This window comes from Myotis myotis, unplaced genomic scaffold (assembly GCF_014108235.1).
Source record: "Myotis myotis isolate mMyoMyo1 unplaced genomic scaffold, mMyoMyo1.p scaffold_m19_p_19, whole genome shotgun sequence".
In the NCBI taxonomy this organism is placed as follows: domain Eukaryota; kingdom Metazoa; phylum Chordata; class Mammalia; order Chiroptera; family Vespertilionidae; genus Myotis; species Myotis myotis.
Window position 1 is genome coordinate 14,724,812 of NW_023416323.1, and position 12,102 is coordinate 14,736,913.

The 12,102-nt window shown below is 49.2% G+C and overlaps 1 protein-coding gene and 1 pseudogene across 1 annotated transcript; one reads left to right on the forward strand and one right to left on the reverse strand.

The window, feature by feature from the left end:
• Window positions 1–2,310: 2,310 nt before the first annotated feature.
• On the forward strand, window positions 2,311–2,973 carry LOC118674683 (proteasome subunit alpha type-2-like). The gene has a single exon (XM_036346744.1). It carries the CDS (start codon window positions 2,311–2,313, stop codon window positions 2,971–2,973), a length of 663 nt encoding a protein of 220 aa, XP_036202637.1.
• A 6,247-nt stretch (window positions 2,974–9,220) lies between these two features.
• LOC118674891 lies at window positions 9,221–9,288 on the reverse strand (annotated as a pseudogene).
• Between the last annotated feature and the right edge of the window lie 2,814 nt (window positions 9,289–12,102).

A 12,102-nucleotide genomic window follows, 5' to 3' on the forward strand; every position in this document is an offset into this window, starting at 1 on the left:
CACAATAAATGAAGCTAACTAGCTCTTGCAAACTGAGAAAAGTCAACAAGTTGGCTCCTCTCTCTGAACCTCAGTCTCCAGGCCAGTGGAATGGGGATGATGATAATACTGGCCTTGGATGGTTCTGAGGACTACGTGAGAAAATACAGCGACTTGACAATTACATATCAGATTTTCCCCAAATATTTTTTAACAGAAGCAAAAAGGAAGTTTATGGCTAAAATATCTGAATTATTGCTTTGGTTCTAGCTGCTGGGTTTTCCTTACTTTCTCAGGGTGCTGAGGGCAGCTACTTCATGCCATCATGTGAGTGGGAAACACCTGTTTGAGGAGAGCCGGTGAGGCCCAGGAGCCCTATAGGTGAGCCACAGGAGATTACAGCTACGATTAGACTCACTGGGAGGCATGAGGTTGGAATTGTGGAGGCATTGTGTTTCATAGTCACTGAGCCACCTGCCTACTTTCTATGAGCGATGCCCCCTAGGATTTCCGATGGGGTCATCTAGCCTCCCACAAGACAAGCTCTCTGCCTCACCTATCACCTTGTTGCATTGTTAAGCAGGACCAAGCGTTTTTGAAGAAAGGGGGCAAATACCCATTAGAATCCGATTTTTCCACATTTAAGCTCCTGAGGAATCACTGTCGCTCACAGGCACTCTCTGCTTTCTAAGTCAGTAGCTCTCCCGGGTCAGCATGCTGTCCTGGAGACTTCTCCTGGTCTTGGTGGAGTAGATCATTTGGACTGGCCCACCTACTAGAAAACTTGGACAAAGTGCAAAAAAAAATTTTTTAAGTTTGATGGCAAGTTAACAGCAGTGAAGAATTGTAGGGTCCAGATTCAGGTGAGAAAGGACGTCTAAGGAGGGAAGGTTGACTTGCAGTCTCCTCTCCATTTAATTCATCTGCTACCTGCCATGCCGAAGAGGCAGAGACACTTGAACAGGTAATTCAACAGACTCAAAGTGTAAGCCACAGACGAGGAGAAGGATCTAAAAACCACCAAGGGCTCAGATTGAGACTCTAAAGGACTGCACTTTAAGGGTAAAGGAAGACTGAAAATTGACCATCTCCTGCAGATACTGAAGCCTCGCTTCAAAATAAAGAATCCCTGATTAGCCTGCGGTGATAATGGCATTCCTTATCTCCAGAAATTCACATAAATCCTCTTGTGGAGGAAGATAACATTGTCCTAAGCTTCAAACTCTCTACTTTTAGTTTTCATGTAAAATATCCAGCACAGAATGAAAAATAGCATGGAATATAGGGAGAGGGGGCAACGTAATCCCAAAACAAAAGAAACGGACACTAGAAACAGAGCCATGGAAGATGGTAGTGAAGTTATCAGAGTTCAACAATTTCTTAAAATATTCAATAATTTCAATAATTTCTTAAAGTACTCAAGGAAATAGAAGACAAGATTGAGAAGTTTTTCACAGTGGAAACTAATAAAGAGTCATAGAGCCCTAGCCAGTTGCTCAGTGGTTAGAGTGTTGGCCTGTGGACTGAAGGGTTATGGGTTTGATTCTGGCCAAGGGCATGTATCACAGTTGCAGGTTCGATCCTGGCCCTGATTGGGACACATTCAGGAGACAGTCAATTGATGTGGCTCTTTCACATCGACCTTTCTTTCTCTCTGCCTCTTCCCCTCCCTTCCACTCTCTCTAAAAAAAATCAATGGAAAAAATATCCCCCGGGTTAACAAACAACAACAACAATAACAAAAAGTGAGTCATAGAGAAGTTCTAGAACTCAGAAATGCAATAACTGGAATTTAGAACGTAGTAAATTAGACCTAACCAAAGAGAGAATTAGTAAACTGGAAGATAAATCAAATGAAATTTTCCAGATTAAAATGATAGTTATTCTGGTGAGTGTATATCGCTATTTATTGTGGTTACATTTGCATTTCCCTAATGACTGGTGACACTGAACTCCTTTTCATATGTTTATTGGCCATCTGGAGATTTTCCATGAAGTGCCTATTCAAACGTTTTGCCCATTCAAAAAATTGGGTTGTATGTCTTTTTTAGAAATACTAGTTTTTATTGAAATTTAACAAGTCATGGATACATGTTTTAATTTCTATGGCAATCTAAAAAACAACACAGTTATTTATAACTATGAAGCTAATAAAGGGAGGTGTGAAATCATAAAAACAACCATTTATAAAGTCAAGAAAGAAGAGAAAAGGCAACATGCAATGGGTAAGATGAATAGAAAGCACATAGTAACTAGATAGATGGGAATGTTAGATGAAATCACTAATGTGTCAGTCATCACATTAAATATAAACTAGCTCTCCGGGTGAAGATGGGGGAGCACGGTTACCGCTTTTCGTTGACTTCTTTCAGCCCATCTGGTAAACTTGTTCAGATTGAATATGCTTTGGCTGCTATGGCTGGAGGAGCCCCTTCAGTGGGAATTAAAGCTGCCAATGGTGTGGTCTTAGCAACAGAGAAGAAACAGAAATCCATTCTGTATGATGAGCGAAGTGTACACAAAGTGGAACCAATTACCAAACAGATAGGCTTGGTACAGAGTGGCATGGGCTCAGGTTACAGAGTGCTTGTGCACAGAGCTCGAAAACTAGCTCAGCTGGTACAGAGAGTAGCTTCTGTGATGCCAGCATATACCCAAGCAGGTGGTGTTCATCCATTTGAAGTTTCTTTACTAATTTGTGGTTGGAATGAGGGGCGACCATATGTATTTCAGTCAGGTCCATCAGGAGTTTACTTTGCCTGGAAAGCCACAGGGATGGGAAAGAACTATGTGAATGGAAAAACTTTTCTTGAGAAAAGATATAATGAAGACCTAGAACTTGAAGATGCCATTCACACAGCCATATTAACCCTGAAGGAAGGCTTTGAAGGGCAGATGACAGAAGATAACATAGAAGTTGGAATCTGCAGTGAAGCTGGACTTAGGAGGCTTACTCCAACTGAAGTTAAGGACTACTTGGCTGCCGTCGCATAATGAAGTGACTGAAAATCTGGAATTGCAGATAATCTCTATACTTAAACAAGTTTAAAGTATGTTTTGTTTTGCAAACTTTTTGCATACTTATTTCTACATGATTTAATGGATCAGTGTTTCTAAAATGATACTTATAACTCATAATAAACTGTTAAATCCAAAAATACATATATAAACTAAATGCTTGAGTCAAAAGACAACGATGGTATCTTTTTTGGCGATGAGAAAATGCGACTTTTTACTCAAATAAATTACTTCCTTGGCAGCATCCCCCATTTTTGTCATTGTCCATCCCCCATCGTCCCTCCCATTGCTGACAGACTGCTTTGGTTTGTTACTGAAAGCTAGTTCATCTGCTAGACAAATGCCCTTTCTGAAAGCAAGGTTATCAGTCCTACGTATCAAGAGCCTTTTAAAAAATGTGTGTTTTTAAAATCAGAGCTACCATTCTTGCAGTTCTCTTTAAATTCTCACAACTTAGTCCATCCTTGCTTCTAGAAATTGGTTAACATCACAAGCTCTGGAGCTACTTACATGCCAACCCTGACACTTACTAGTTGTGCTTCAATATTTATTTCACCTCCCTGGACCTCAGTTTCCTCATGTATATCCTATATAATGAAAGGCTAATATACAGATTGTCCCTTCGGGAGTTCAAACAACCGGGAGTTTGACCACTCACTATGACCTGTGCTGACCACAAGGGGGTGGCACGGAATGAAGGGGGTGGCCAGAATGAAGGAAGGCCTCCACCAGCAGCCGGAAGCCGGGGAAGGAAGGCCCACAGCCAGAAGGCCCCGATCAGCCCTGATCACTGGCCAGGCCTAGGGACCCTACCCATGCACAAATTTCATGCACCGGGCCTCTAGTAATAGTATAATGGGCTTTACCTCAAAGGTTTGTTTGTGGATTAAATAAGTAAATGTATAAATTGGTACATAATGAATACATAGTAAACAATAGCTGTTATTATTACTATAACATCAGAACCATTTTATTAGTACAACTCTCCCATCCCCTTTTTGTTCTGGCCCATTCCTCCTGATCCCTGTCAAGACTAAATTCAAAAGCTACTCTATTCTGTGACTCCAGTCCTAACCATTCCTACCATGCCTCAGCTACACACACCAATGTGCAACTCTAGCCCCCAGAGCCATGTGCTGTAGGCAGAGGTTTATATGAATTTAACTTACCACATATTGGAAACAAATGACCCACAAGGATAGGAAAAGAATGATTTCTTTCCTTCCTCTTTTGATTCACTTCCATGGAGTCACATCTCACATGTGAGATTCTAAAGTCAGCAAGTTAAGTCACAGTTATGCAGTCAAAGTGTCCCCTGACAACCCTTTCTATTTTCCTTGCAGAGCACAGTGGTTTGGTGTATACATCCTTGATTCTAGGTCTGTCACGCTGAAGGTGGAGACCCACAGGGCCCGTCAAAGAATGGGCCCAGAGGAAAGTCTACAAGCTGAGGTCGGGGCATCTGAGCCGTTCTTGGCAGAGGACTGGCCAAACCTAAGAAGAAATAACAGGAGTGATGGGGAATGGAGATGCAGGGATGAGAATCCCAGTGTCCTGCTCACCGGGAAGACTCACTCACTTCTGTCCCTGTCACGTTCACATCCTATAACACATGAACAGGCTTAATGTACATCCAGAGGATGAACCTAAATGGAGCTGTGTCCTGTGATGCAGGGTAAACTCTCAACCCGGGGAGTTAACTAAATGTGTGCCTGATGGAGGCTCCAGTGCAAATGGCTTTGAAGTCCTACTCTGTATCGGTCATTGAACAATCATTAAAAAAGTGCAGAAATGAATACGACAGTCTGCTTCTTCAAGTAGATTCTACTCTCTTTTGTGACAAGCAGTGGGGCGTGAGCAGGCGCATAGGTGGATGTTTCAGTAGAGACTCGCCTCCATTCCTAATACAGAGTAGGGCTCGGTCAATGTTGTGACTCAAATGAATGAATAAGAAAAGTGGAAGAATGAGACCGCCATCAGGGAAGCCCAAAGTGCACATGTTAACAGCTTCTGATTGAAGAGGCACATGGGGACAACAAGGAGCTGTTTCCTCCATATTTTGTGTCCGAACTCCACTTCGGGAACATCAGGATCAGAAATTATGGCTCCCGGTGGCCTCTCCCATTTCCAGGCAGGCAGCACCGCGCTCTGCACCATCCGCAGCGCTGTGAGCGTCCATAAATCTCCGCACTCCTGTTCACACTCCAGGGGCTGCGGCTGGTGCCCTGCTTTCCTCACTCTGAAGGAGGAGCCACTTCCCTGCTGGGCCTCGTGGTGCTCTCTGCAGCTCCACTCTTTCTTTAAATATGTTTTTATTGATTTCAGAGAGAAATAGAAACATCAATGATGAGAGAGAATCATTGATCGGCTGCCTCCTCCACGCCCCCTACTGGGGATTGAGCCTGGAACCCGGGCATGTGCCCTTGACCGTAATTGAACCCAGGATCCTTCAGTCTGTAGGCTGACGCTCTATCCACTGGGCAAACCGGCCAGGGCTGCAGCCCCACTCTGACTCTGTGACAGGTCTGGGAAGGAACTCCCCACTGCAAATGCACCACGGTTTACATGTCCCTCTGGGAGGAGACACTGCGAGCATCCCCTCCACACATGCGCGCGCACAGACACACACACACACACACACACACACACCAGTGCAGAGCCTCTGCTGACGGCCAGACACAATGGCACAAATGACGCCCCTGGAGGTCCTCTTTCAAGCCCCCAATTCTTCCAGAATAGGCCAGCCCACTGCTCCAACAGGGGACAGACTCGCCTTCCTGGAGATAAACCAAGCCCAGTGTGTGTGCGCGTGCGTGCGTGAGTGCGTGTGTGTGTGTGTGTGTGTGTGTGTGTGTGTGTGTGACTGCAGCCACACAGACACCTGCACCGTGAAAGACACACTCCCCCTAGGCTGGAACAGATGGCCTCCACGTTGTCCTCCTGGCTTCAGAACTGCCATTAGACCAACCCAAACCAGGAGAGGCCACATGTGCCCGTCAGACCAACAAAGATCAGAAGGAACGTTAGAGCACAGCGTCGGCCGAAGTGAGACAACCTTGCCACTGAGTATCTAAACTCATGCACCAACATCTAAAAGGCACACGGGCACAGCAATCGCATTCCTAGGTTTGTGTGGTACAAAGATGTGGGCGCAGCCTCACCGTGTCCAGCAGGGACCTAGTGAAATCATCATGGGTCACCTTCACGGTGGAACACGACGCAGCCGTGCTAAGGTGTGAAGTCAGTCGTGCTAATGAAAGCGGATGGCTGGAGATAAGCTAAGGGAAAGCAGCAGGTGTGGCAAGGGGTGTGAGCATAGAGGACACCTACGTGCCCTGGGTTTTTACGGATATGGATGATCTCTGGACGAAGGAAACGGGAGAGAAGTGAGGGGTTTTTAAGGAGAGAGACTCCCTCCCCCTGAATTTCTATCTGGTGACAGATGATTTATTCAAAACAACAAATATTGTCAACTGCACTTCACTATAACATTAGAATAGAGAAACCAGCAACCCTTCCAATACCTCTTCTCACCCTGGGTTCAGTGTCTGTCAGTAAGGCCCCTGGGGTCTTCAAGATGCCAGACTAGTGGGTTAGAGAATTTAGCTCTTGCCCGGATCTGCCTCTCCTGAGACCAGCGGGAAAGACACCCGATTTCAGCCTGCCCAAGCATGCTGGCTTGGGGGCCTCTGCTGAGATGGTGGCATGTTGTAAAGATACTTAGAAAAGTAGAGAGCTCTGTGCTGTGGTGGCCACAGACTGAAAATACAAATTCCCGCATGCTAGGGATTGAATGGTGTGTCCTGTCATCTGTACGTTGAAGCCCTGACTCCCAACATGACTGCATTTGGAGATGTGGCCTTAATAAGGGAGTGATTGCCGAGACCGGTTTGGCTCAGTGGATAGAGCGTCGGCTTGCAGACTAAAAGGTCCCGGGTTCGATTCCGGTCAAGGGCATGTACCTGGGTTGCGGGCACATCCCCAGTGGGAGATGTGCAGGAGGCAGCTGATCGATGTTTCTCTCTCATCGATGTTTCTAACTCTCTATCTCTCTCCCTTCCTCTCTCTGTAAAAAATCAATAAAATATATATTTAAAAAAAAAAATAAGGGAGTGATCAAAGTTAAATGAGGTCATAAAGTTGGGCCTGGTTGGCCAGGACTGGTGTCCCTATACGAAGAGGAAAAGACACCAGGGCGTTCATTCTTGGAGAGAAAAGGCCATGTGAAGCCACAAGAGAAGGCGGAGAGTGGCCTCTGGAAAAACCAACCCTGCCGATACCTTGATGTTGGACTTCCAGTCTCCACAGCTGTGAGAAGTCGATGTCTTTGGTTTAAGTCCCCGTAGGTGGCATTCTGTGGTGGCAGCCACTGCTGAGCTGCTATGTCCCTAAATCTTTGGTCTGGGACCTTGCTGATGGTAGTGATCACCTTCCAGGCCCCCACACCTCACTCCTCCCAAAATGCAAACACGAAGATCGACCTCGCCTGCAATGGGAGGGCACATCTGTCTGCCCAACGAGAGAAAACTCTTCAGGGCAACCAGCACATACTTCTTCTTTCCCCACTTGTCTTTCTCCTGCCTAGCCTCGCCCACTCCAAGGTGCCAGCACTGAGAGACAGAGGAGGACCCCCTAAACCAGCCTCGGCCAGGGGCAGTGTGGAGCCCAGGACCCCGCTAGGACGGCGAGAGAGACCCACTGTTGGCACGCCTGCTCTGTTCCCTCACCCTGGGCTCAAGGGTAGTGTCACAGGAACTTGACTGTGTGGAAACGGGTCACCTCCTCCATGCTCACCGTCTGGCGGGGCGGCAGACACCAGCCAGGGCCAGCAGTGCTGGGGGCACCCACAGTGCAGGGACGCCTCCGCAGCAGGCGAATGGAGGGAACAGCATTTGGAGCAAATCCCCTTGACAGAAACTTGCCCCAGGTCCAAAAGCATCACTGAAAACCCAAATGGTTTAAGTCTGGCAACTCCTCAGACGGCCGTTTGTGTAAGAAACGTGTGATGAGTGGTCACAGCAAAGGCAGCCATCCCAGCCCTGCGTGCGGGGCTTCAGGATCCCAGAGTTCCCCGAGTGACGGCGTCTCTGGAACTGAAGTTGTTTTGAATGGAGTGAAGGGATTTACCATTTGCTAAGTGATTCACATGAACAAAAAAACACACCAAAAACCCCCAATTCATCCAGAGACCCAGGAAGATGTTAATGTTTTTTTCCAATCAGCACAGACTCTGGATGAAGTGTTTCAGGGGGCGGCCCTCTCCCGGTGACCCGGTGGGCAAGCATCAGTCACAGGCCCGGAGAAGGCCCTGTGCGTGGTGTTCAGCGGGCCAGGCAGACACCAGCCGCACGGATCCTGGGCCTCTGGGGCAGCCAAAATCCACAGCTGCTGCGGCCCCGGCTCCGGCCAGCACCTCGGCGTGCGGAGTGCTTCGTGCCCCTACCCCACAGGAGTAAATACCCTACAGGAATGTGGGAAACCCTACGGAGACCGACCGGCCTGGGGTCTGCTCACCGCCGAAGCCCCTCCGAAGGTTCTAATCAGCTTTAGAGCAAAGCAGTGCCTGGTGCAGAATTGTAGCCAAATGGTAATTTTTTTCAACATATTTGAAGATGAAATCTTCCTTTTGCTGCAGTTCTTAGAGTTGTTTTTTCCATCAACAGTCTAGGACGCCTGCCCCCTCCTCCCACTGCCTCACCCCTTCAGCCAGCTTTCTCTCAAGTTAGCTCTCAGCTGGGCTCACCCACTCCCAGCCCCCGAGAGCCAGGGAAGCAGAAATTTTAATTTTTAAAATGTTCACTGTCTGAGGGAACTTAGAAAATCTATGGCTGCTCTAGGACAGTTCTTGCCTCTGCAGAAACACATCCTTTGTAAACATGTTGGTCAATCAAGAAAGAGTTTTGGGAGTTTCCAGGGTCCCACAACTTTGTCACTCGTAGCAACGTCTGTGCTTTAGTCGCAATGAACTCCGAGCACCCATACTAGGGCGTTTTAAAAATTATCTGCTGCTTCCTTCCCAAGTCTGAGCTCCTTTTCCTGTGAACTGAGGTTTCCAGTTCGAGGGTGGCCGGGACGAGAGTTTGTTGCACCGCAGGTCAGCTTGCTGAGAACCGTCACCAGAACGCAATGGGTGCAGAGAGCATTGTTAGCTGTTTGTTTTACTTTTCGTGTGTGTGTGTGTGTGTGTGTGTGTGTGTGTATGTGTGTGTGTGTGTGTGTGTGTTTAATTGTTCCTCTCCACAGAAATCTCTGGTAAAAGGTGGAAGATTTATGTGATCTGAAGAGAAACCAGAGTATGTTAGCTGTTTTTAATGAATGAGCACAAGGTGTAGAGCAGCCTTGGGCAAACTACGGCCCGCGGGCCGGATCTGGCCCGTTTGAAATGAATAAAACTAAAAAAAAAAAAAAAGACCGTACCCTTTTATGTAATGATGTTTACTTTGAATTTATATTAGTTCACACAAACACGCCATCCATGCTTTTGTTCCGGCCCTCCGGTCCAGTTTAAGAACCCATTGTGGCCCTCGAGTCAGAAAGTTTGCCCACCCCTGGTGTAGAGTCAGCACCCGTGGCCCACGTGGAAGATACTAGGCGAGGTGGTGTGATCGCCGTGACGATGACAATGACTTGAGCAGAAGCAAGTTTAACACGTCACCTGGAGCGGGCCTTCTCCAGAGGGCAGGGTCTCCACCCACATTTCAGCGACCCTTCCATGTGCCGCGCCCCCTGCAGCGCTGGGGCACTACCCAGGGGCATGGTTGGAGCAGGGGCTCTGTGGCCAGTCTGCTGCGTGATGCCCCCAGGGACGCACACTCTCTGACTCCCAGTGTGCTCCAGTTGCCGTATTTTCAGTTGTTGCTAAGTAACTGAATAACCCGGGCTGAGTGACCAAGACTCTGTGCCAATTCTCAGAACTACTAACCTAGAGGGGTGGGCGCGTTCTTGGTGTCAAATAACTGGTTGAAGTTACTTGGGGCAAAATAGATCTCTTTCCTTCTTTGTTTTGTTGTTGGATGACAAGAAACGTCCAGGCTAATATCCATCACTTGAATAAACATCATGACAATTAGTTGACTTTCTTACTCCATGAGTCTCCTTTGTTATATTTAACAAAAGAGAAAGCTGGCAGTGGGGGCCTGGGCGATGTCCTCGCTCAGCTGGGCGGTCAGTGTCAGCCAGGGGATCCGGGGCGTTCGGGTCACCAGGGCGCCGCGTCCAGGGAAGACGGCGTTCCTTGCAGGGTCTGCCCTCAGCCTGGGCCTGCTGAGCAGCGCTCCGGTTCCGGAGGCTTCGTCCCACAGGGTTTCACTCTGAAGGACTCCGGTTCCAGGTCCAAACAGCATGTCTGTGCCTTTAAATTAGTGTGTCCCAAGCACTTTGGAACGCATTTTCCTCCTGGACATGTCAAGAGTACAGTTCTTAACCGATGGCCATAGTCGCCTCCAGGGGCCTAAGGAATCCAGACCCTCTGCCTCTGCCCTCCGTTCCCCACTACGTCAGCTCAGGCCCAGAGAGACGACTCCATGGAGCAGAATTCTGTGCTTTAGTGCTCACCCAGGAAGCCCATGGCACTTCTAGGGCTGGGCCAGTTCCCGTTCTTGCTGAAATGTTGCTTCCTCACAATTACCACCCTCCCTCCCCCCCACACCTCTGCCCCAACAACAGCCCCTGTCCTCCCTTCGTCCTCACTCTGCACCGTGACAGCCTGTAGCTGCAGGCCCTATATCTGTGTGGCTGTTTCTCCCCACCCGGACCCAAATCCTAGTGGAATGTCGAGAGGTGTGAGGGGGGACCAGGCTTGGAGAACGCTCCAGGGAGCGGGGCTGTCGGGCATAGCACCCAAGCCCCACAGCAGCAAAACCACAGCGTCAACACCTTCTGCTGAGACTCGAGGGGACTACGCCTCTGACAGGTGACAGGGGAGGTTTTCCCTAATGTCGCAGAGCATGCCAAGTGTGAAATAAACCATGAATCCAGCTCCCGCAAAAAATCCTCTACACTAATAAAAGAGAAACATGGTAATTGGCGTACGACCGCTACCCTTTTCATTGGCTAATCAGCGAGATATGCAAATTAACTGTCAGCCAAGATGGCGGCCGGCAGCCAGGCAGCTTGAAATAACATGAGGCTTGCTTGCCTCAGTGACAGAGGATCGTTGGAGGAAACCAACGTTCCCCGCCTGCGGCTGCAGGCTTCTGAGCGGGCAGTTTAAGAAACATTGTAACAAATACCGCTGGACTTCAGCCAGCAGATTCGCAACATTGTAAGCAAAGGCCAGAAACCTACTTTCAACCGCGGGAGGCCTAAGAGCTGGAGCCAAGCCTCAAGGTAAAGCTGGCCCAGAATAAAAAAGAAAAAAAAAGAAAAAAAGGAGCGGTTGGGAACTTCAGTCACCCCCAGCCTGAAAACAGCCCTCAGCCCCTCACCCAGACTGGCCAGGCACCCCAGTGGGGACCCCCACCCTGATCCAGGACACCCTTCAGGGCAAACCAGCCGGCCCCACCCATGCACCAGGCCTCTACCCTATATAGTAAAAGGGTAATATGCCTCCTGGCACCGGGATCAGAGTGACAGGGGGCAGCGCCCAAACCCCCTGATCGCCCTGTGGCTCTGTGTGTGACAGGGGGCGGGGCCCCAACCCCCTGAGCAGCCCTGCTCTGTGCCTGATAGGGGGGAGCTCCCCAACTCCCCCCCTCCCCCCACGGGCCCTGCTCTGTGTGTGATGGGGTAGAGCCATAACCTCCCCATCGGCCCTGCCCTGAGTGTGAGAGTGGCGGCACCCCAACCCCCTGATGGGCCCTGCTCTGTGCATGACAGGGGGTGGCGCCGCAACCTCCCCATCGACCCTGCCTTGAGTGTGACAGGGGACGGTGCCCCAACCCCCCAATTGGCCCTACCCTGAGTGTGACTGAGGGTGGCATCACAACCTCCCAATCTGCCCTGCTCTGTGTATGATGGGGCGGCGCCCCAACTCCCCAATCGGTCCTGCTCTGAGCCCAACCAGGGGCTGCACCTAGGGATTGGGCCTGCCCTCTGCCACCTGGGAGCAGGCCTAAGCCAGCAGGTCGTTATCTCCCGAGGGGTCCCAGACTGCGAGAGGGCACA